The sequence below is a fragment of the Cuculus canorus genome, chromosome 1 (assembly GCF_017976375.1).
Source record: "Cuculus canorus isolate bCucCan1 chromosome 1, bCucCan1.pri, whole genome shotgun sequence".
NCBI classification, from domain to species: domain Eukaryota; kingdom Metazoa; phylum Chordata; class Aves; order Cuculiformes; family Cuculidae; genus Cuculus; species Cuculus canorus.
The window spans coordinates 292,995-314,131 of record NC_071401.1 but is presented as its reverse complement, the minus strand read 5'-3'; the positions used below and the strand labels follow the sequence as shown (position 1 = coordinate 314,131).

Sequence of the window (21,137 nt, the reverse complement as noted above, 5' to 3'; positions counted from 1 at the left end):
ATGAGCCAGTGGTGGCCCAGGTGGCCAAGAAGACCAACAGCATCCATGCTTGGTTCAGCCATGGGGTGGTCAGCAGGAGCAGAGATGGAATCATCCCCCTGCGCTCGGCACTGGGGAGGCCACACCTCAAATTCTGGTTTCACTTCTGGGCCCTTCACTCCAAGAAAGGCCTTGAGGGTCTGTAGCACTACCGGAAAAGGGAATGGATCTGGAACACAGGGGTTGTGGGAGCAGCTGAGGGCCCTGGGACTGTTTAGTGTGGAGAAGAGGAGGCTGAGGCTATACCTCATAACCCTGTGCAGCTCCCGGAAAGGAGATATTGGTGAGGTGGATGCTGGTCTTTTCTGCCAAGGAACAAGAGATGGAATGGGAAGAAATGGCCTCAAGTTACACCAGGGGACGTTTAGATTCAATATTGGGGAAAAAAGTCCTTCATGGAACAGGTTGTCAAGTGCTGGCAGAGGTTGCCCAAGGGGTCAGTGGAGTCCCCGTCCCTGGAGGGGTTCAAAAGCTGTGTGGCCGTTGCATTTGCAGATGTTGTTTTGTTGGCACGGTGGGGTTGGGCTGACGGTTGGGCTGGATGAGTTTTTTTTCCAACCTTAATATTCTGTGACTGGAGATCATGAGAAAGTGACTCTTCAGCCTTGAGAAGAGACAATAAAGCAGTTCTGGAAAGGTGAGTAAGAAAAAGAATGGGCACAAGAAAACAGATATGGAATGATTAGTCATCTTTTCTCAGCTAGGAGGAGGTGAACACAGCTTGAAAATATCAGGCAGAAGATTTAAAACAGTTCTAAAGAGCTTATAATGTAATTATGGAACCCATCAACACTGGATGCCGTGGGATCGCAAAGCAGATAAAGGGTCAAAGAGGAATTAAACTAATCCATGAGTGAGAGATTCATTGATTTCTAGTAAACGCGATGGCTGAGGTGCTGCCTACTGCTCAGAAAGACTCTAAATTGATTGCTAGGTGCTGGGACAAGTGCCAAGGGAAGAATAAACTGCAAATTACCTTCCTAAAAGGTCATTAATAGCTACTCTTCCAGGTGGAATGGAAGGATGGAGGGACCTGTAGTTTGATCTGGTGGAAGAGTTGTTACGGTCTCCAGAGCAAACAAGCTTTAGCCAGAGAACAATGTCTTTACCTTGGAAATTGAGAGTTGCATCAAAACCGGCCAAAACTCCTATGTGGTGTGGTGGCTTCAGAGCAGCTGAGGTGTCATGGTACAGAGTGAAAGTAGGATACAACCTCAGAGGGAGCGGGGAGAGGAAAGCATCCTGCAACAAAGCACAGAGATGCTGCAGAGAGATGGGAGTGGACATGAACCAGCAGGGGCCCAGGTGGCCAAGAAGGCCAACAGTATCCAGGCTTGGGTTAACCATGGAGTGGCCAGCAGGAGCAGGGCAGGGATTGTCCTCTTGCACTTGTGCTGGGGAGTCTGCACCTTGAATCCTGGGTTCAGTTCTGGGCCCCTCACTCCAAGAAAGATCTTGAGGGTCTGGAGCACATCCGGAGAAGGGAGCGGAGCTGGAGAAGAGTTTGGAGTGCAGGGGTTGTGGGAGCAGCTGAGGGCCCTTTAGTGTGGCGAAAAGGAGGTTGAAAGGAGACCTCATCACTGTGCAGCTCCCAGAAAGGAGGTTGTTGAGGTGGATGCAGTTCTCTTCTGCCAGGGAACAAGAAATGGGATGGGATTAAATGGCTTCGAGTTGCACTAGGGAAGGTTTAGATGGGATATTGGGAAAAATGCCTTTCCTGAAAGAGTGGTGAAGCCCTGGCAGAGGCTTCCCAGGGCAGTGGTGGAGTCCCCATTCTTGGAGGTGCTCAAGAACCATGTAGGTGGGGTGATCTCAGACATGAATTAGGAGGCATGGTGGCGTTGCACTGATGGTTGGACTGGATGAGCTGGGAGTGCTTTTCCAACATTAACAACTCTATGATTCTATGAATATCTTTACCCTGGGGCAACCACAGTGTCATAGGCTGGACTGCAGTAGAGAAACATGAGGGTAGGCAAGGGTGAAACCAGGGAGCAAGTTGAGATGAGCACAGATAATCCTAGCACTTTAAAGTTTACCACTAGACCATGTCCCTGGATCTGCACTAGGAAACAGAGTTTGCTGCAGAGAGTGGTGAGGCCCTGACCCAGATTGTCACAGAAATGGTGACTGCCCTGTCCCTGGAGGTGTTCAAGGCCAGGTTGGATAGGACTTGGAGCAACCAGATCTGGTGGGAAGTGTCTCTGCCCATGGCAGGAGGTGGAACTGGATGGGATTTGAGGTCCCTTTGAACCCAAACCATTCCATGATTCTATGGAGTCACCACCTCAAACGGTTCTCCTGAACATCTCTCAGTAATGGTTTCAGCTGATCCAATCCTGTCTCAGGGAAAATGCACAAGTGAGAGATCCTCTCCAGGCCTTTTCCAAACCTATTTTCCCACAGCTGTCCAGAAAAGATGTAACCTGAAATCTGTTTGGATTCATCCAAGTGGAAATGACATAGTGTCTTTTTCCCTGCTCTACTGAGCCTGGCTGCGTGCATGTGCTCTGCTTGTTTCCCCTTGTTTCCTGTCTTCTGCATTTTGAAATGATAACCTATTTGCAGCACAATCAATTTCAATTTCAAGCACACGCTTGAAGGTCATCTCAAGGTCACGGTGCCAAGTAGCGTGGTGGCATGCACAGCAGAGAGAGAGGGGTTGCATGGGATCTGCTGGGATGAGGGAGTGGCTTGGAGATCAAAATGTCTGCTTGAGGTCACACAGTGTGGCTGAATGAGGAGAAGCACAAGCACAAGTCTTATGTGGAGTGGCTGAGGGCCCTGGGGTTGTTTAGTCTGGAGAAGAAGAAACTGAGAGGAGACTTCATCGCTCTACGCGGTTACTGGTAACGAGGTTGTGGTGAGGTGGGTGCTGATCTTTTCTCCCAAGGAACAAGCGACAGGACAAGAAGAAATGGCCTCAAGTTTTGCAGGGGGCATTTAGATTGGATATTAGGAAATGTCCCTTCATGGAAAGCATGGTCAAGAAGTGGCAGAGGCTGCCCAGGACAGTGGTGGAGTCTCCATCCCTGGAGGGGTTCACTGTGCGGCTGTGGCCCTTTGGGACAGCATTTAGTAGGCATGGTGGGGTTGGACTTGATGACCTTAGAGGTCTCTTTCAACCTCAATAATCCCATGAGATAAAGGACTCAGGTTTCCAGCACCCATTATAAAGCGTCCAACACTGATCCCACCACCATTCCTACTGTATGGTGTAAGAGCATAGAATCATAGAAGAGTTTGAGCTGGAAGGAATCTTAAAGATCACCCGGTTCCAACGAGACCCTAAACGTCTTGTTCCATCTTTTACCAGATACATTTGAAATCTTACAAGCCCTTCTGATTTGTGTCCCAGGGCTCACCCACACATGCCAAGCTTCATAGAATCGTGGAAAGGTTTGGGTTGCAAGGGACCTCAACACTGATTGAATTCCAACCCCCTGCCATAGGCAGAGACACCTCCCACTGGATCAAGGGGCTCCAAGCCCCATCCAACCTGGCCTTCAACACCTCTAGGGTGGGGCAGCCAACACTGCTCTGGGCAACCTGGGCCAGGGCCTCCCCACCCTCATTGTGAAGAATTTCTGCCTAATGTCTAATCTAAATCTTCTTCCTTCCAATTTAAAGCAGTTCTGCCCCGTCCTTCCTGCAGCGATGTTTGCCCACTGTGCTCCCACCAAGCCATTCTTGATGTTTTTCTCCTTAATCCCTTTTCCCAGAAGCATAGGTATTACTCGTGTGTGGGGAGGGGTGTGGGGATCTGCTCATCTGTTTTCCCATCTTAAGAACACCCGACTTTCCCAGAACGACAGCGGAGAGGGAGGGTCACCACTTGGCACCCATGAACTTGTCGGAAATGTTTATAGTTTGGTCCTCAGCCAGCCCTAATCATATTTACTGGAGAGGCCAGAGTTCAGCGTGTGAGAACTGACAGAACTGTGAGAAGGGTGGAAAGGAGGCGAGGGAACAGTGGGGGTCGGTTCTCCCACGCAAAAGCCTCTATATGACCTCCATTCAAGATGAGCATGCTCAGAACCCTCACAAAGGTGATGCTCGTTTGAGATATGCAAATGAGGAATAAGAGAAGCATTTAGGAAGAGACAGAAGAAACAGAGCACCATTGCTGCCTAAAATCACCACATTGACAAGAATTCACTTATGAGGTTCAACAAGGCCAAGGGCAAGGTCCTGCTTCTGGATTGGGACAGTCCTTGGTTTCAATGCAGGATGGGGGAGGATGGGATTGGGAGCAGCCCTGGGGAGAAGGACTTGGGGTGAAGGAGAAACTTGACGTGAACCTGCAATGCACACTCGCAATCCAGAAACCAGCCATGTCATGGGCTGTATCCAAAGCTGTGGGACAAGCAGGATCAGAGAGGGGATTCTGCCCCTTTGCTCCACTCTCGGGACACCCCCACCTAGATCCTGCATCCAGTTCTGGAATCTTCAATGCAGGAAGGACATGGAGCTGTTGGAGCAGGTCCAGAGGAAGCCATGGAGATGATGCGAGGGCTGGAGAACTTCCTGTACAAGGACAGGCTAGGAGAGTTGGGGTTGTTCAGTCGGGAGAAGAGAAGGCTGTGGGGAGAACTTAGAGCAGCTTCCAGTACGGAAAGGGGCTCCAGGAAAGCTGGGGAGGGACTTTTTATCAAGGTCTGTTGTGACAGGACAAGAAGTAATGCTTTTATACTAAGGGAGAAGAGATTTAAAAAGGATATAGGAAAGACATTTTTTACAATGAGGACGGTGAAACACTTGAACAGGTTGCCCAGGGAGGTAGTGGTTGTGGTTAAGTACAGGTTAAGTTCTACATTAGTGGAGGTCCTATCCCTGGAGGTGCTCGAGGTCAGGTTGGATGGAGCTCTGAGCAACCTGACTGCATTAAAGTTGTCCCTGCTCCTGCAGGGGGGTTGGACTGGATGAACTGTAAAGGTCCCTTCCAACTCAAACCATTCCATGACTCTATGATTCTACGAAATAAAGAATAAAGGAAGCTTTTAGGAAGATCCAGAAGAAAAGGAGTTCCATTGCTGCATAAAATCACCACATTGACACCAATTCTGCCTTCATTCTTTCCTCCTGGTGAGGGATTCCGCCATCTGTCCTTCCATGCACAGATCTAAACTGGAAGGTGAGACTCAAAGGCTGCTGCTGTGAAGGTTTCACCTCATGCCACTCCATCAGCGTCCCTCAGGGTTGCTCCAGACTTTGCAGATCTAGGGCATGGGAGGAAGGACTTGTGTTGTCCATCCTCCTCTGCTTTGGAGAGACTCAAAACTACAAAGGCTGTTTGACCACACACTGTTTGCTTTGGCTGCAGCAGCTGGGTTGAGCTGGACAAAAATATCCAGGCTGTCTGGAAGGAGAGATTACAGCCCAGAAGGGATGGATGTCTTCTCCTTGGCAGGCTGTCCCTTCTGCTTGCCATCAAAAGAGCAGCTGACTGCACGGACACCAACGTCACCAACAGTGACGCAATGTTTTTCCGAGTTCAGCCATTTACCAAGGCTCAAAAATAGCATTGAGGGAAAGAGCTCGGCAGGGGCTGGACATGGACCAGCTGCTGGAATGACAAATTCCACATGGCATGTCTAATGCCGAGCCAGGCTACTCTCCTGCTTTGGGATCTCCCTTGGGCCTGAGTACTAAGGAGAAACTCTCTCTGCTGAGGTCATAGCACCAGTGAACCACAAAGGGCAGGTGTGGTTGGTTAAACACCGAAGATCATAGAATCATGGAAGGGTTTGGGTTGGAAAAGACCTCAAAGCTCATCCAGTTCCAACCCCTCTGCCATAGGCAGGGACACCTCACACTGGATCAGGGGGCTCCAAGCCCTATCCAACCTGGCCTTCAACACCTCCAGGAATGCAGCAGCCACCACTTCTCTGGGCAACCTGGGCCAGGGCCTCCCCACCCTCATGGTGAAGAATTTCTTCCTAATATCTAATCTAAATCTTCCCCCTTCCAATTTAAAGCCATTCCCCCTCTTCCCATCACTCCATGCCCTTGTAAAAAGTCCCTCTCCAGCTTTCCTGGAGCCCATTCTGTACTGGAGCTGCTCTAAGGTCTCCTCGGAGCCTTCTCTTCTCCAGGATGAACAACCCCAACTCTCCTAGCCTGTCCTTGTAAGAGAAGTTCTCCAGCCCTCGCATCATCTCCATGGCCTCCTCTGGACCTGTTCTGACAGCTCCATGTCCTTCCTGCATTGAAGACTCCAGAACTGGATGCAGGACTCCAGGTGGGATTTCACCAGAGTGGAGTAGAGGGACAGAATCCCCTCCCTCCCTGCCTGTCGCACAGCTTTGGATGCAGCTCAGAACATATGTGGTTCCTGGGCTGCGAGTGCACGTTGCTGGCTCGCGTTGAGCTTCTCCTCCCTCAGCACCCCATGTCCTTCTCTTCAGGGCTGCTGTCAACCCATTCTCCACCCAGCCCAGGTTTGTGCTTTGGATTGCCCTTACCCGGGCGCAGGACCTCACACTTGGCTTTGTTGAACTCCATGAGGTTCACACAGCCCCACCTCTCCAGTCTGTCCAGGTCCCTGTGGATTCACCCCTTCCCTGCAGCACATTGGCCACACCACACAGTTTGGTGTCATTGGCAAAATTGCTGGGATGCCCTTAATCCCACTGTCCTTGTCTGTGACAAGGATGCTAAAAAACACTCGTCCCTATCCAACCCCTGAGGAACCCTAAGAACCAAACAGAGTTTCTGTGTTCAGTGTTCATCATCTCACTGCTTAAGTGAAAACCCCCAACCAGTGGCTGCCAATAGAGTGTCTTCTGCCAGAGCATCGCTGTCTCCATCTCTGTTACCCATCCTAAAGCTGTTCCCCTTCATTTCACCACCTTATAAACAACAGGGTGACCTCAACTCAGAGCTTGGAAGGAATTAGAGAGAATCACAGAATTGCTTGATTGGAAAAGACCTTTGAGATCATCAAGTCCAAGCGTACCTGTCCACTACTAAACCATATCCTTGAGCATCTCCCTAGCCGCAGACAATGCCACTCCATGATGATCTTCTACCCGGAGCAGGGCAGTTAAACCTGTATGGAGCACTTTTCATTGAATCATGAAATAGTTTGGGTCAGAAGGGACCTCAAAGCCCATCCAGTTCCGCCCCTTGCCATGGGCAGGGACACCTCCCATTGGATGAAGTTGCTCAGGTTGTTTATTTTTGAGCCTGTACAATTGTACCTCGCTCAGAGGTCGAGCCAGCTGGGTTCTTTCAGCAGAAAAATAGTGTCTTTAATTGAAATGATCACAAAAAGACCCTGGGTAAAGTGAAGTGGCATCAACCAATTTCCTACACTGCTGTGAGTGACACACAGGAGCTCCTCGGCCACCAGCACTCCATCCTGCAGAGGTGAAGGAGCTCTTGTGCAGGCAAACATTGACATATTTAATGCCTGACTGAGTACACGGGGTAAAAAACACAATGGGGGGATTCAGAAAATGTGGAGAGGACAGGGAGTCCTGGGACAAAGGCAGCAGATTCTCTGCTTTTAGTGTGCAGGGTGGAAAATCAAACAACCCTGGAGAAATCGGCAAACATTGCACAGCCCGGTGTTTCATTTCCCTGTATTAAGCAGAGCCGGTAGACAGAGGTGATTCAGAGGGAGCTGAGGTGAATGTGGGTCAACACGACCTGGATACAGTTTGCTAAAATACAAACTTGAAACAGCGTGTACAGCGTGTCCCAAACCTTCACCAGCAGGAAAACATGGTCTGAAGGTGGTAAATAACAGCTGGTAGGCAGTGAATTAACTCTGATGGGGAAAGGAATGTCAAGACATGGCTGTGAAGCTCACTGGTGGTATATGATCTCCCTGAGAGTAGTGCCTGTCCCCCAGACCCAGCGCTTCATGCCATGATCCTGGACAAGCATCATAGAATCAACGAATGGGTTGGGTTGGAAAGGACCTCAAAGCCCACTCAATTCCACACCCTACCATGGGCAGGGACACCTCCCACTGGATCCAGTTGCTCCAAGCCCTGTCCAACCTGGCCTTCAGCACCTCCAGGGATGGGGCAGCAACCACCGTTCTGGGCAACCTGGTCCAGGGCATCCCTACCCTCGCAAGAGAACATTTCTCCCTAAGATCTGATCTCAATCTCTGCTCTTTCAGCTTAAAACTCTTCTCCCTAGTCCTATCCCTGCACTCCCTGATCAAGAGCCCCTCCCCAGCTTTCCTGGAGCCCCTTTCAGTGATGAAAGCTGCTCTAAGGTCTCTGCACAGGCTTCTCTTCTCCAGGATGAACAATGCCAACTCTCTCAGCCTGGCCTCGGACGGGAGGTGCTCCAGTACTCGCATCATCCCTCTAGACTCCTCTGGACTTGCTCCAACAGCTCCATGCCCTCCCTCTGCGGAGAACTCCAGAACTGGATGCAGGGCTCCAGGTGGGGTCTCACAAGAGTAGAGATCATTCCTCAGGGAGTTCCTTACAAGCTCCCAGAGATGGAGACGAGGATTATTCTGCAAATCCTGAAACCCACACAGCATAACTCACCTTGAGTTACATCCTCCTTCTTGAAGGACACTTGAGGGGCAAAAGCTGAGAGTTTAATAAATGCATGACCTACAAAGCTATAACCGCATCCATGGATCATATCCACCAGGGAGACTGAAGATAAAGAGTTTGTTACCTAGCATGTGGTTTTGGAGTAGGATTAGTTTGAAGTTTCCTTGTTTGAACCCGCAGAGCTTCTAGCTCACCTTAGAGCAGATGTGCTCCACAGCTTCATGGACTGCGTAGACTCACCACCTCTGACTGTGAGAGGCCTTAGGCAAACATGTAGTCCAAATTTTGGGACACTGAGTACAGAGCTGAATCCAGGGGAAAACATAAAATGGATTTCTTGAGTCTTTTCTCAGTACTGATAAGCTGAGAGAGTTGTGGTTGTTCAGCCTGGAGAAGAGAAGGCTCCGGAGAGAGCTTAGAGCAGCTTCCAGTATGGAAAGGGGCTCCAGGAAAGCTGGGGAGGTATTCTTGATTGGGGAGTGCAGGGACAGGATGAGAGGAATGGTTTTGAACTGAAAGAGGGAGATTGGGATGAGATCTTAGGAAGAAAAGTTCTCCTGTGAGAGTGGGGAGACCATGGCCCAGGCTGCCCCAAGAAGTGGTGGCTGCCCCATCCCTGGACATGTTCAAGGCCAGCCTGGATGGGGCTTGGAGCAACCGGATCCAGTGGGAGGTGTCCCTGCCCATGACAGGGGTTGGAATTGGATGGGCTTGGAGGTCCCTTATGACCCAAACCATTCTATGATTCTATGATTCACTTTGGAAGCTGCGCGTCCTTTTATGGAGTCATTGTTCGTGCACTTAAAGAGTCCTCTCCATTTTTGCCTCAGCCATGTTCTACTTCATTCTGTGGGCTGAGATTAGTGTATGAATTCTGTTTACACAGAGCTAAAAGCTGCTCTGCCTAGTGATGTACAAACATGCGGATATGGAGGCGTAAATAGAGGATTCTGAGATTTTAAACCAGGTCAGAACATCAGCCTGTGTCCCAAAAACAAATGTTCCAAATGACCATGTGGCTCTTCTCAGGATCGCCCAGTTCATGCTGATTTACTGCCAAGTTCTCTAGAACTTAACAGGACCTCACGATGGTGAAATCCCAAGATGCCCAAGCAGAGGAGCTGAACGGCTGCTACTAAAAATAATAACAAGAAAAATATGCCTAAATGGTTCACATCGGAGCATCACAGATCTGACCCAGTTTCAGAGCTTGTCTACAGAAGCCTTTAACTTCATTTTAACTTGAAATACCAAGCACAAATCCTGCTGTGCAGAGAATGGATTTGGAGCAGCCCTAAGGAGAAAGACTTGGGGGGCTGGGGGATGAGAAGTTCAAAATAAGTCAGCAACAAGCTGGATGCAGCCCAGAAACCATCCGTGTCCTAGTCTGCATCCAAAGCCATGGGACCAGCAGGCTGAGGGAGGGGATTGTGCCCCTCTGCTCCCCTCTGGAGACATTCCACCTGGAGCCCTGAGTCCAGTTCTAGAGTCCCCAACACAGGAAGCATATGGAGCTGTTGGAGCAAGTCCAGAGGAGGCCACAGAGATGATGCGAAGGCTGGAGTACCTCCTGTTCAAGGACAGGTTAAGAGAGTTGGGGTTGTGCAGCCCGGAGAGGAGAAGGTTGTAGGGAGACTCTAGGGCAGCTTCCAGTACAGAAAGGGGCTCCAGGAAAGCTGGGGAGGGACTTTTTACAGAGCATGGAGTGATGGGATGAGGGGGAATGGCTTTAAATTGTAAGGAGGGAAGATTTAGATTAGGCATTAGGTAGAAATTCTTCACAATGAAGGTGGGGGAGGCCTTGGCCCAGGTTGCCCAGAGAACTGGTGGCTACCCCATTCCTGGAGGTGTTCAGGGTCAGGTTGGATGAGGCTTGGAGCCCTCGCTGGTCCAGTGGGAGGTGTCCCTGCCCATAGGATGGGGTGGAGCTGTGTGGGGTTTGAGGTTCCATCCAACCCAAACCATTCCATTGTTCTATAATTCTGTTAGTGCTGGAGTTTTATGTGTTGCAGAGCAGATGAGGTGTTACCAGTAGAGAATCTGTGCTGTTGCAGAGAACCTTCTCTCCTTCCTGGAAGAAAATCCCAGTGAAATCTGTTATTACAAATCCAGATGAATCCATGACAAGGGCTGTGTGTGGTCAACTATTTCAGCAGGAAAGGGGGACAGTCAACTAAAACATGGGATTGTGACAAAACACAAACGTTGGCCAGCATAAGAAGCAAAGGAGGCAACATAGAATGATACAGTGGTTTAAGTTGGAAGGGACCTCAAAGCCCATTGATTGCCATGGGCAGGAACACCTCCCACTGGATCAGGTTGCTCCAAGCCCTGTCAAAGCTGGCCTTGAACACCTCCAGGGATGGAGCAGCCACAACTTCCCTGGGCAGCCTTTGCCTGGGCTCATTGTGAAGAATTTCTTCTTAGTTTCTAATCTAAATCTTCCCCCATCCAATTTAAAGCCATTCCCCCTCATCCTACATCTAGACATCATTTTTGCACGGGCATCACAAGAGCTCCTGTACTCACCACTGCTAGCAAAAGCGAATTCTGTGGTGGGAGCATGGTATGTAGACACAGGGCTGAGCAAACTCAGATAAAGGAATGGTATCGACAGGTGGAAAGCACTTGTAGAAAAATTAGTGTGTACATTATTGCTTTCGGCGCCGTCGATGGAAAGTCAAACACAGAAAAGCAAACAGCAAACATTAGGAAGATATGTGGTCCTGGCAACAATCAAATGAAGCTGGCAAACCGTGGTAACTCAGAGGGAGCTGGAGAACAGCCAGGTTTAGGGGGAGATGCAGGCAGGGTGAAGTCATGAGCAAGTCAAGAGGAGGCCATGGAGATGATCATAGAATATCACTATCATAAAGGTTGGAAAAGACTTCTAAGATCATCAAGTCCAACTGTCAGCCCAACACCACCCTGATGATTAAACAAGAGCTGATCTGAGGGCTGGAGCACCTCCTGTGTAAGGACAGGCTGGGAGAGTTGGGGTTGTTCAGCATGGAGAAGAGAAGGCTGCAGGGAGAGCTTAGAGCAGCTTCCAGCATGGAAAGGGGCTCCAGGAAAGCTGGAGTGGGTGGAGAGGCCCTGGCCCAGGTTGCTCCGAGAAGTGCTGACTGTCCCATCCCTGGAGGTGTGGAAGGCCAGGTTGGATGGGGCTTGGAGTACCTGATCCAAGTGGGAGGTGTCCTTGCCCATGGCAGGGAGGTGGAACTGGCTGGGCTTTGAGGTCCCTTCCAACCCAAACCATTCTGTGATATGATTCTAAGAAAACACAAAAGGCACCTCACATCACAGGGTTTAGGTTGGTTGCATTTGGGTTGCTTTGAATGCCCATGGCATCTGATTTCTCCATGCCTGCCCTCATTTGAAGGGTAGGTGATGTAGAATCATAGAATGGTTTGGGTTGGAAGGGACAGCAAATCCCGTGAAGTTCCACCCCACTCCCATGGGTATGGACACCTCTCACTGGAACAGAGGACTCCAAGCCCCATCCAACCTGGCCTTCGACACTTACATAGATGAAGCAGCCATCACTTCTCAGGAAAACCTGGGGCAGGGCCTCCTCAACCTCAGTGTGAAGAATTTCCTCCTAATGTCCAATCTGAATTCTTCCCCTTCCAATGTAAAGCCATTCCCTCTAGTCCTATTACTCTAGGGCCTGATAAAGAGCCCCTCCCCAGCTTTATTGTAGGTCCTTTTCCACACTGGAAGCTGCTCTAAGGTCTCCCCCCAGCCTTCTCTTCTCCAGGCTGAGTGACTCCAGCTCTCCCAGCCTGTCCTCATAGCAGAGGTGCTCCAACTCTCACATCATCTCTGTGGCCACCTCTGGACCTGCTCCAATAGATCCATGTCCTTCTTATGCTGGGGGGTGAAACAGTAAAAACCACGTGCTCCTCTTGCAGACCTTGCAACATGACCAGACCTAGTTTTCTTATTCTGTGTTCATAGTCCGTCAGTTCCTGTCTCTCCTCCATACCGTAAAGAATCACTTCTTCTGGCATGGGTGACTTTGGAAGAAGGTATTGCCCATGAACAACCAACTTGGATGGGAAAGGAAGGAGATGGCTTTGGGACTAGCCCGGTTGTCGAATCCCTCTCCGGCAGAGCAGTATGAGGATCCGCCTGCGGACCTGCTTTGTTTTCCAGCTGTACACAAGTGGGTTGAGGACAGGTGGCACCAGGAGGTAGGCATCAGCCAGGAGCGTGTGAGTGAGGGGTGGAAGGTGCTTCCCAAACCTGTGGGTTATAGACAAGCCAATGAGTGGAATGTAGAAGATCAGGACAGCACAGAGGTGGGAGATGCACGTGCTAAAAGCTTTGGCTCGTGCTTCCTGGGAGACAATGCTCGAGATAGCCCTAATGATCACCACGTAGGACAGGAGGATGGTCACTGAGTCCAGGCCCTTGGTGAGTATCACTGCAGTCAGCCCATACAAGCTGTTGAACTTCTTGTCCCCACAAACCAGCCTCAGCATGTCCTGGTGCAGGCAGAAGGAATGAGACAGGACGCGGGACCTGCAGAAAGGCATCTTCTTAATGAGGATAGCAACAGGGAGCACCACACAGATGCCCCGCATGAAGATGGCCCCTCCTGCCTTCATTATCAGGGAGTTCGTCAGGACAGAGGCATAGTGCAAAGGGTAGCAAATAGCAATGAAGCGGTCAAAAGCCATGGCCACCAGTACCCCGGACTCAATGGCAGAGAAGGAGTGGATGAAGTACATCTGGACAACGCATGCCTCAAAACAGAGGGAGGTGGAATTGAACCAGAAAATGGCCAGCATGGTGGGCAGGGTGGAGAGAGACAAGCCCAGGTCAGCCACAGCCAGCATGGAGAGGAAACAGTACATTGGGGTGTGGAGGCTGCGGTCTGTCTTTATTGTCCAGAGCAGAGTGCAGTTCCCCAGGAGCATGAGAAGGTAGAGGCAGCAGAGAGGCAACGCCATCCAGTAGCTGCTCGTCAGCAGACCAGGAATGCCAGTGAGGATGAAGGTCAGAGGATAGGACCCAGTCCTATTGCAAGATGACATCTCACACATTGATGACCTCAGAGTCTGGAAATAATGGTGTCTTGGAATAAGAACCATGCAATGAGCACCTTCCATGCATCCCAGCTGCAATAGTGTTGGGAGAGGAGGAATCTGAGACCCAAGAAACACCCATGCAGCTGCCTTCATGCACGTGCCCAGAAAGCCAATCATGTCCTGGACTGCATCCAAAGCCTGGGGACCAGCAGAGCGAGGGAGGCAATTCTGCCTGTCTGCTCCACTCTGGGGAGACCCCATCTGGACCCTGCATCCAGTTCTGGAGTCCTCAGCACAGGAAGGACATGGAGCTGTTGGAGCGAGTCCAGATGAGACCACGAGGATGATGCGAGGGCTGGAGCAACTCCCATATGAGGACAGACTGAGAGAGTTGGAATTGTTCAGCCTGGAGAAGAGAAGGCTGTGGGAGACTTTAGAGCAGCTTCCAGTATGGAAAGGAGCTCCAGGGAAGCTGGGGAGGGGCTCTTGATCAGGGAGTGCAGGGACAGGACAAGGGGAATGGTTTTGAGCTGCAAGAGGGGAGATTGAGATGAGATCTTAGGGAGAAATGTTCTTCTGGGAGAAGAACACCACTTGCACCGCTGCTCTGGGCAGTGCCACAACTCTGGAGGCCCTGGCCCAGGTTGCCCAAAGAAGTGGTGACTGCCCCATCTGTGGAAGTGTTGAAGGCCAGGTTGGATGGGGCTTGGAGCTCCTGATCGAGTGGGAGGTGTCCTTGCCCATGTCAGGGGGTGGAACTGGATGGGCTTTGAGGTCCTTTCCAGCTAAAACCATTCCATGATTCTATGATATCCACCACAGCAATCAAGGAGAAGCCTCAGTGGACCATCCCAGAGTGACTGCCTGGGCTGTGCACAGCAGCAGGTAATGACAGAAGCACCGTGTGCACCATTTGTTCTCCTCTCGTTGTAGTCCCCAACATTTAAACACTCAGAGACCCAGGAGATTTGGTGCTGAACACTTTGGGAGGAGCCTAAAATCTTCTCAGCAGGTCAAGAGCCTGGGGCTGGGGTACTCCTGGCTGGAGAAGGAGGAGAGGTGGGATGGAGATCTGGAGATGGCTTGGACTACATGACATGGGTTGTACTGGATGACCCAGGTTGGACACAATGACTTGGGCTGGACTAGATGACCTGGGCTGGATTAGATGACTTGTAAATGTCCCTTCCAACCCAAAGCATCCTACGAGATCAGCTCTGGGAACTGGGCCAGCTGCTCCCCACAGCAGGAGGAGAAGCCTTGGCCATGATGGTCCCTGCAAGGCTGAAATAACCAGACAGCAAAGGGAAAGGGGACGGTAGGGGAGAGATAGAGGCAGAGAAAGGTCAATGTTTGTGCTGAATCAAATGTAGTCAAACCACGAGAGATAACATCTCACTCTGAGATGAGAAGTAGCCCCATTACAGGCAACTCCATATCGATTTCTTCCCTTTTTGTTTAAGTATGGCAAAATGAATAACGTTTTAGGGAGCTTTATCAGCCGAATGCGCAGGTCAATTAACCAAATGAACCCTGATGGAAGGAAAATGGATTTGTGCTTTACAGCTGCCAAAAAGGTTGAATTGAAAGGAAGGAATTCAGAGAATCAAATGAGACTGAGAGCCTGGAGCAGTGTTTTGTCTTCCTGAGGCCATTAGAAACCCCAACCTCAAAGACGAGGTCTCTGGTTGAGGTCTCTGGAAGCCACCTGCTCTCCTGGGAAGCTTCACAGCCTCAGCAGCACAGGCACTCAGCAATGGGACGTTGGACTGGGAGGGGGAGAACTTCCAGAGAAACATTCTAAACTGTGTCCTCTGCAAACACAGTTAAACTCAGAGCAGCTCAGAAGTGCCAGATGAAGAGTGGGTGATCACAGTGGTTCATCTACAGCTCCTGCTGTGGCTCAATCCATAGAATAACAGAATGGTTTGCGTTGGAAAGGACCTCAAAGTCCACTCAATTCCACCCCCTGCCATGGTCAGGGACACCTCCCACTGGATCCGGTTGCTCCAAGCCCCATCCAAGCTGGCCTTCAACACCTCCAGGGGTGGGGCAGCCACCACTGCTCTGGGCAACCTGGGCCAGGGCCTCTCCATCCTCACAGGAAAACATTTCTCCCTAAGATCTCATCTCAGTCTCCCCTCTTTGGGCTTAAAACTCTTCGCCCTCACCGTATCCCCGCATTCTCTGATCAAGAGCCGTTCCCCACCTTTTCCTAGAGCCCCTTCCCATACTCGAAGCTGCTTGGAGGTTTCCTCACAGCCTTCTCTTCTACAGCCTGAACAACCCCAACTCTCCCAGCCTGTCCTCACAGCAGAGGTTCTCCAGCCCTCACATCATCTCTGTGATCTTCTCTGGACTCTCTCCAACACCTCCATGTCCTCCCTGTGCTGAGGACTCCAGACACAAGCTCCAGGCAGGTTCTCCTCAGAGTGGAGCAAAGGGGAAGAATCCACTCCCTCACTCTGTTGCAGGCAGGGACCAGCTCAAACTGATGAAGATTTGTCTCTGAAAGCTCACCTGCTACCAGGAAAGAAAGAAATCAATCAAATTCCACGTGGGCAAAGGGTCAGACCTGAAGGAGAGCAGTGGGAGAGCAGCCATGCTTGCAAATAGCCCAGCTCACTGTGGTGTTGTTCTCCTCCCACAGCCCGGGGTGGAGCTCCTCAGAAGACACCAAGCATCCACGTCCCAAATCAGTGGAAAGAGCCACATGGGTAGTTCCAGTCAGAGTGGACTGGAATGAGGGAAAAATGCTCTCTGGAACTGAAATGAGCAGTGGGAGAACTGGGACAGTGAGAAGCAACTGAGAGTGTAAAGAACCTAAAGCCAAGGAGCTGAAGACCACCTTTGAGGAGCAAAGGCATAGTAGAAATAAATATACATGTCCTAGTCATACAATGGAATCATTAAGGTTAGAAAAGCCCTCCCAGCTCATCCAGTCCAAGCATCAACCCAACCCCACTGCGCTGACTGAACCCTGTCCCCAAAGTGTCATGGCCACAAGGTTTTTGAACCCCTCCAGGAATGGAGACTCCACCACCACCCTGGGCAGCCTCTGCCAGGACTTCACCTCTCGTTCCATCAAGGAATTTCTCCCAGTATCCAATCTGAAACTACCCTGGTGCAACCTGAAGCCATTTCCTCTCATCCCATCCCTTATTTCTCGGGAGAAGAGACCAGCATCCACCTCACTACAACCTCCTTCCCGGGAGCTGCGCAGAGTGATGAGGTCTTCCCTCAGCCTCCTCTTCTCCAGACTAAACAAACTCACCTCCCTCAGCTGCTCCCGCAACCCCTGCATTCCAGACCCTTCCCTAGCTCCGTTCCCTTCTCCAGATGCTCTCCAGCCCCTTAAGAACTTTCTTGGAGTGAGGGGCCCGGAGCTGAACCCAGGATTCAAGGTGTGACCGCCCCAGCACCAAGTGCAGGAGGATGTTCCCTGCCCTGCTCCTGCTGGCCACCCCATGGCTGATCCAAGCCTGGATGCTGTTTGACTCCTTGGATGCTGTTTGACTCCTGAGCCACTGCTAGACTTGTGTCCTCTTTGTGCAGACTTGAAAGAACGAGGGACATTTTGAGTTATTGACTGACATCTATTTTTAGGTTGGCTTTTCATCTCCACCCCATCTGCATGTGCAAGTGTGAGTTCCGGGGTTGCTGTGCAGAGGTATGAGTTGAACTCAATGATCATTGAGGGTCCCTTCCAAAATTCTGTAATTATATGGTTCTATGAGATTGATATTTAGTAAATCAATTTGCTCCTCACATTTTTCCACTGCTCTGTTTTGTTGCTTCTGCCAGACATGTCTGTAAAGCCCTGCTGTGATGCAAGCCCTTAAACCAATTGTTGATGGAAGAACATCCCTGCTCTATCCTCCTCAGGCTGCCTCCTCATACTTACCCCAGGTCACAGCAGAGGAACAGGGTTCAGGGCCAGGACCAGGAGCAGCCCACACTGCTGCAGCAGGCGCTGGGCAAACGGTTGGGAATCCGCCTTTAACCCATCCAGAGCAAACCCCACGGGTCTCACCGAGGCAGACACAGCTAATTGCTTTGCTCCTCAGGGTCTGTGAGCACCATGGGATGGCACACAAGGAGGGTTTCCTTTCTTCTCTGGAAAAACAGCAAAATGCAAAGCAGGAGTGAAGGCAACTCTGGGTACTGGTGGTAGGAAACAATGCTTAAAAATTGTTTATTCAGAAAATTCCATTTTCCCAGTTCTGTGAAACTTCTGCACTTTTGAAAGTGAAGAGAACATAGTCCTGGTCTCTTCCACCCCAGGGTGGCTCTGTGCTGCTCCCTAGTTCATCCATAGGCACAGTTTACACGTGGTTTTGTATCTGTGGGTACATCTTGTTTAGAAACCCCGAAGGTCATAGTATCATGGAATCATTGATCTTGGAAAAGCCCTCCTAGCTCATCTAGTCCTACCATCAGTCCAATCCCAACATGCTAACTGAACCCTGTCCCCACCACTTCTCTGGGCAGCCTGGGCCAGGGCCTCAACACCCTCACAGCAAATATTTCTCCCTAAGATCTCATCTCAGTCTCCCCTCTTGCAGATCAAAAACGTTCTCCTCGTCCCATCCCTGCACTCCCTGAACAAGAGCTCCTCCCCAGCTTTCCTGGAGCCCCTTTCCATACCAGGAGAGCTGTTCTAAGGTCTCCCCACAGCTTTTTCTCCAGGCTGAACAACCCCAACTCTCCCAGTCTGTACCAAACACCTGATGGGATGGAGTAAAGAAGGCAAAGCCTTGTTCTCCTCAGTGAAAGGACAAGAGGCAATGGGCACAAAATAGAAAAAACAGGAAATTCCATTTAGACATAACAAATAAATGTGTATTTTCTTATGATGAGGTTAATCAAACACTGACACAGGTTGCCCAGATAGGCTGTAGAGTCTCCATCCTTGGAGACAGACAAACCTGAGGTGTGCACAGTCCTGGGCAACACACTCTGAGTGACCCTGCTGAGCCAGGAGGTTGAACAGGACCATATCCAGAGGTTCCCTCCAGCTATGGAGACCATATACCTGTGTTTCACATTAGGAAAGCCCTGCTCTGGTGGTACCACAGTGCAGGTCTCATGCTGGTAATGTCACTTCAGAGTAAAGCAAACACACTTAAGGTTCTAAGACTGCCAGGAGGCCAGGTGGCTCCAGAGAAGAGATGAGAACCAGGTCCTTCTCTGCCCTTATGTTTCTGCAGCTGTCAGGTGCTATTTCACTCACTGCATCAGGACATGGTGAATCTAGCAGGCACCACCCTTAGCATAGTGTAAGGCCTCACCACCATCCTGTGGGTCATGGGGCTGGACACCATCCTCATCTGCCTCTTCTATGGTTTGATTATCAAGGCTGTCTTGAAGCTGGCATCCTGAAAGAAGTGGGTCAAAGCATTCACCACCTGCATTGCCCATATCTGTGTGGTTCTGGCCTTCTGTGTTCCTCTGACTGGGCTGTCCATGGTGCATAGGTTTGGGAAGGACCTGGCTCCATTGGTCCATATAGCCATGGGGAACATCTTCATCCTGGTGATCACTGTCTTCAGCCTCATGACCTATGGGGTGAAGACCAAAGTGATGATAGAATCATTGAATGATAGAATGTTTTTTGTTGGAACAGATCTTAAAGATCAACCAGTTCCACAAACCTGGACACATGGGCAGGGACACCTTCTGCTGGATCAGGGAGCTCAAGGCCCATCCAATTTGGCCTTGGACACCTCCAGGGATGGGACAGCCACCTCTTCTCTGGGAACCTGGGCCAGGGCGTCCCCACTCTCATTGTGAAAAATCTCTTCTTGATGTCCAGTCTAAATCTTCTCCTCTCCAACTTATAGCCATTCCTCCTCATCCTATCACTCCATGCCCTGGTAAAAAGCCCCTCCCCAGCTTTCTTGTTGCCTCCCTTCAGGTACTGGAAGGCCACTATAAGGTCTACCTGGAGGCTTCTCTTCTCCAGGCTGAACAACCCCAAATCTCTCAGCCTGTCCTGGGATGGGAGGTGCTCCAGACCTTGCATCACCTCCATGGCCTCAGTGGGGCATCACCTCACTTGCCCCAACAGTCCCACGTGCTTCCTGTGCTGAGGACTCCAGAGCTGGATGCAGGGCTGCAGGTGGGGTCTTGCCAGAGCAGAGCAAAGGGGCAGAATCCCCTCCTTGGCCCTGGTGGTCCCACAGCTTTGGATGCAGCCCAGGACATGGTTGGTTTCTGGTCTGAAAGCGCACATTATCAGTTCATGTGGAGCTTCTCCTCCCACAAACCTGGACACATGGGCAGGGACACCTTCTGTCTTCCACAGGGCTGCACCCCAGGTCTTCCACAGGGCTGCTCTCAACCACATTGTCCCATGTCCTGTATTGAAACTGCAGATTGTTCTTACCCAGGCACAGGACCTTGCCCTTGGCCCTGATGAACCTCATGAAGTTCACACAGCACCACTTCTCCAGCCTGTCCAGGTCCCTCTGGATGGCATCCCTTCCCTCTGGTATGACAACCGCATCGCTCATCAGATGCAGAGGATCTTGATTTCAATTAAATTTTCCAATGATAGAACCACCCATCTAGCTGCACCCAGCTCTTGGCTTGTCCTGACTCAGCTTTAGGGATGGGGAACGTGCTCCTCTTCTTTGAGCAGCTCACTGCCTTGGCCCTTGGCAGCCCCTCAGTCACCGTCACAACACAAATAACAATAATTTATGGCTGCAAATTGTTGAGCAAACACACTTCATGCAGCACTGCAGGAAAGGACTTGGCAACTGGAGGGCTTTATGGATGCAGTCAAAGCCCTTCAGGAGTCAGCATTTATCTGGGACCGGTTCCTTTCCTTGCTGTGCGTCCCAGAAAGGCACTGAGACAGATAGGTGGGATGAAATACTATCATCTAATACCAACTTTTTCACTGCCTCTTCTTTTTCTTGCATTTATTCACTGCCTAGCACTTAGAAAGTCATTTTCAGGAGGAACCATTAAATAAATCCTGCCAGACAGCAGCATGAATTTCTAGCACAGATCTGATTAAGAGCTTCATTTCCTGAATTAGGAACAAATCAACTCGTTATCCACCCAGCGCAGATCAGAACAATATTTGTAAATCGCATCTCGAGATGTTTGCGGGGAGGCAAGCGGGGTGCAGGTGGGAAGGGCTGCCAAGGTTGTAAATATGTGCTGAAAATGGGAGGATTTCAGGTCATCGATGCCTACAGCAACAGTGAAGCTCAGCCTGACCTCAGCCTGTGTAGGGCTGGAATGTTTTCAGAGTACCCAGCTTTGATGTCACTGTGCTGATAGGGAGCTGGAGGTAAATAGCATTCTTGTTTGAGCTCCTCAGGCTGCATGTCTTCTCTCTTTGTGTGCTGAGGAAATGAGCTGATGGCCCCCAAGTCAAGTCGTCTCCAAAGACCTGAATGCTGGACCATTTCAGTGGGGGGAAGAGGGGCCAAACCATCTCGTGTTGGCAGGCGGCTGGGAGAGGAGTGAGGTTCAAGGGTGTGGAGAGTTGGTGGGTATGAGTGACTTCCACAAACCA

The 21,137-nt window shown here is 50.6% G+C and overlaps 1 protein-coding gene across 1 annotated transcript; it reads right to left on the bottom strand.

Annotated features, from left to right (window-relative positions):
* Nucleotides 1-12,652: 12,652 nt before the first annotated feature.
* On the bottom strand, nucleotides 12,653-13,753 carry LOC104056035 (olfactory receptor 51H1). The gene has a single exon (XM_009557242.2). The coding sequence runs from the start codon at nucleotides 13,682-13,684 to the stop codon at nucleotides 12,653-12,655; it is 1,032 nt and encodes a 343-aa protein (XP_009555537.2). The 5' UTR covers nucleotides 13,685-13,753.
* Between the last annotated feature and the right edge of the window lie 7,384 nt (nucleotides 13,754-21,137).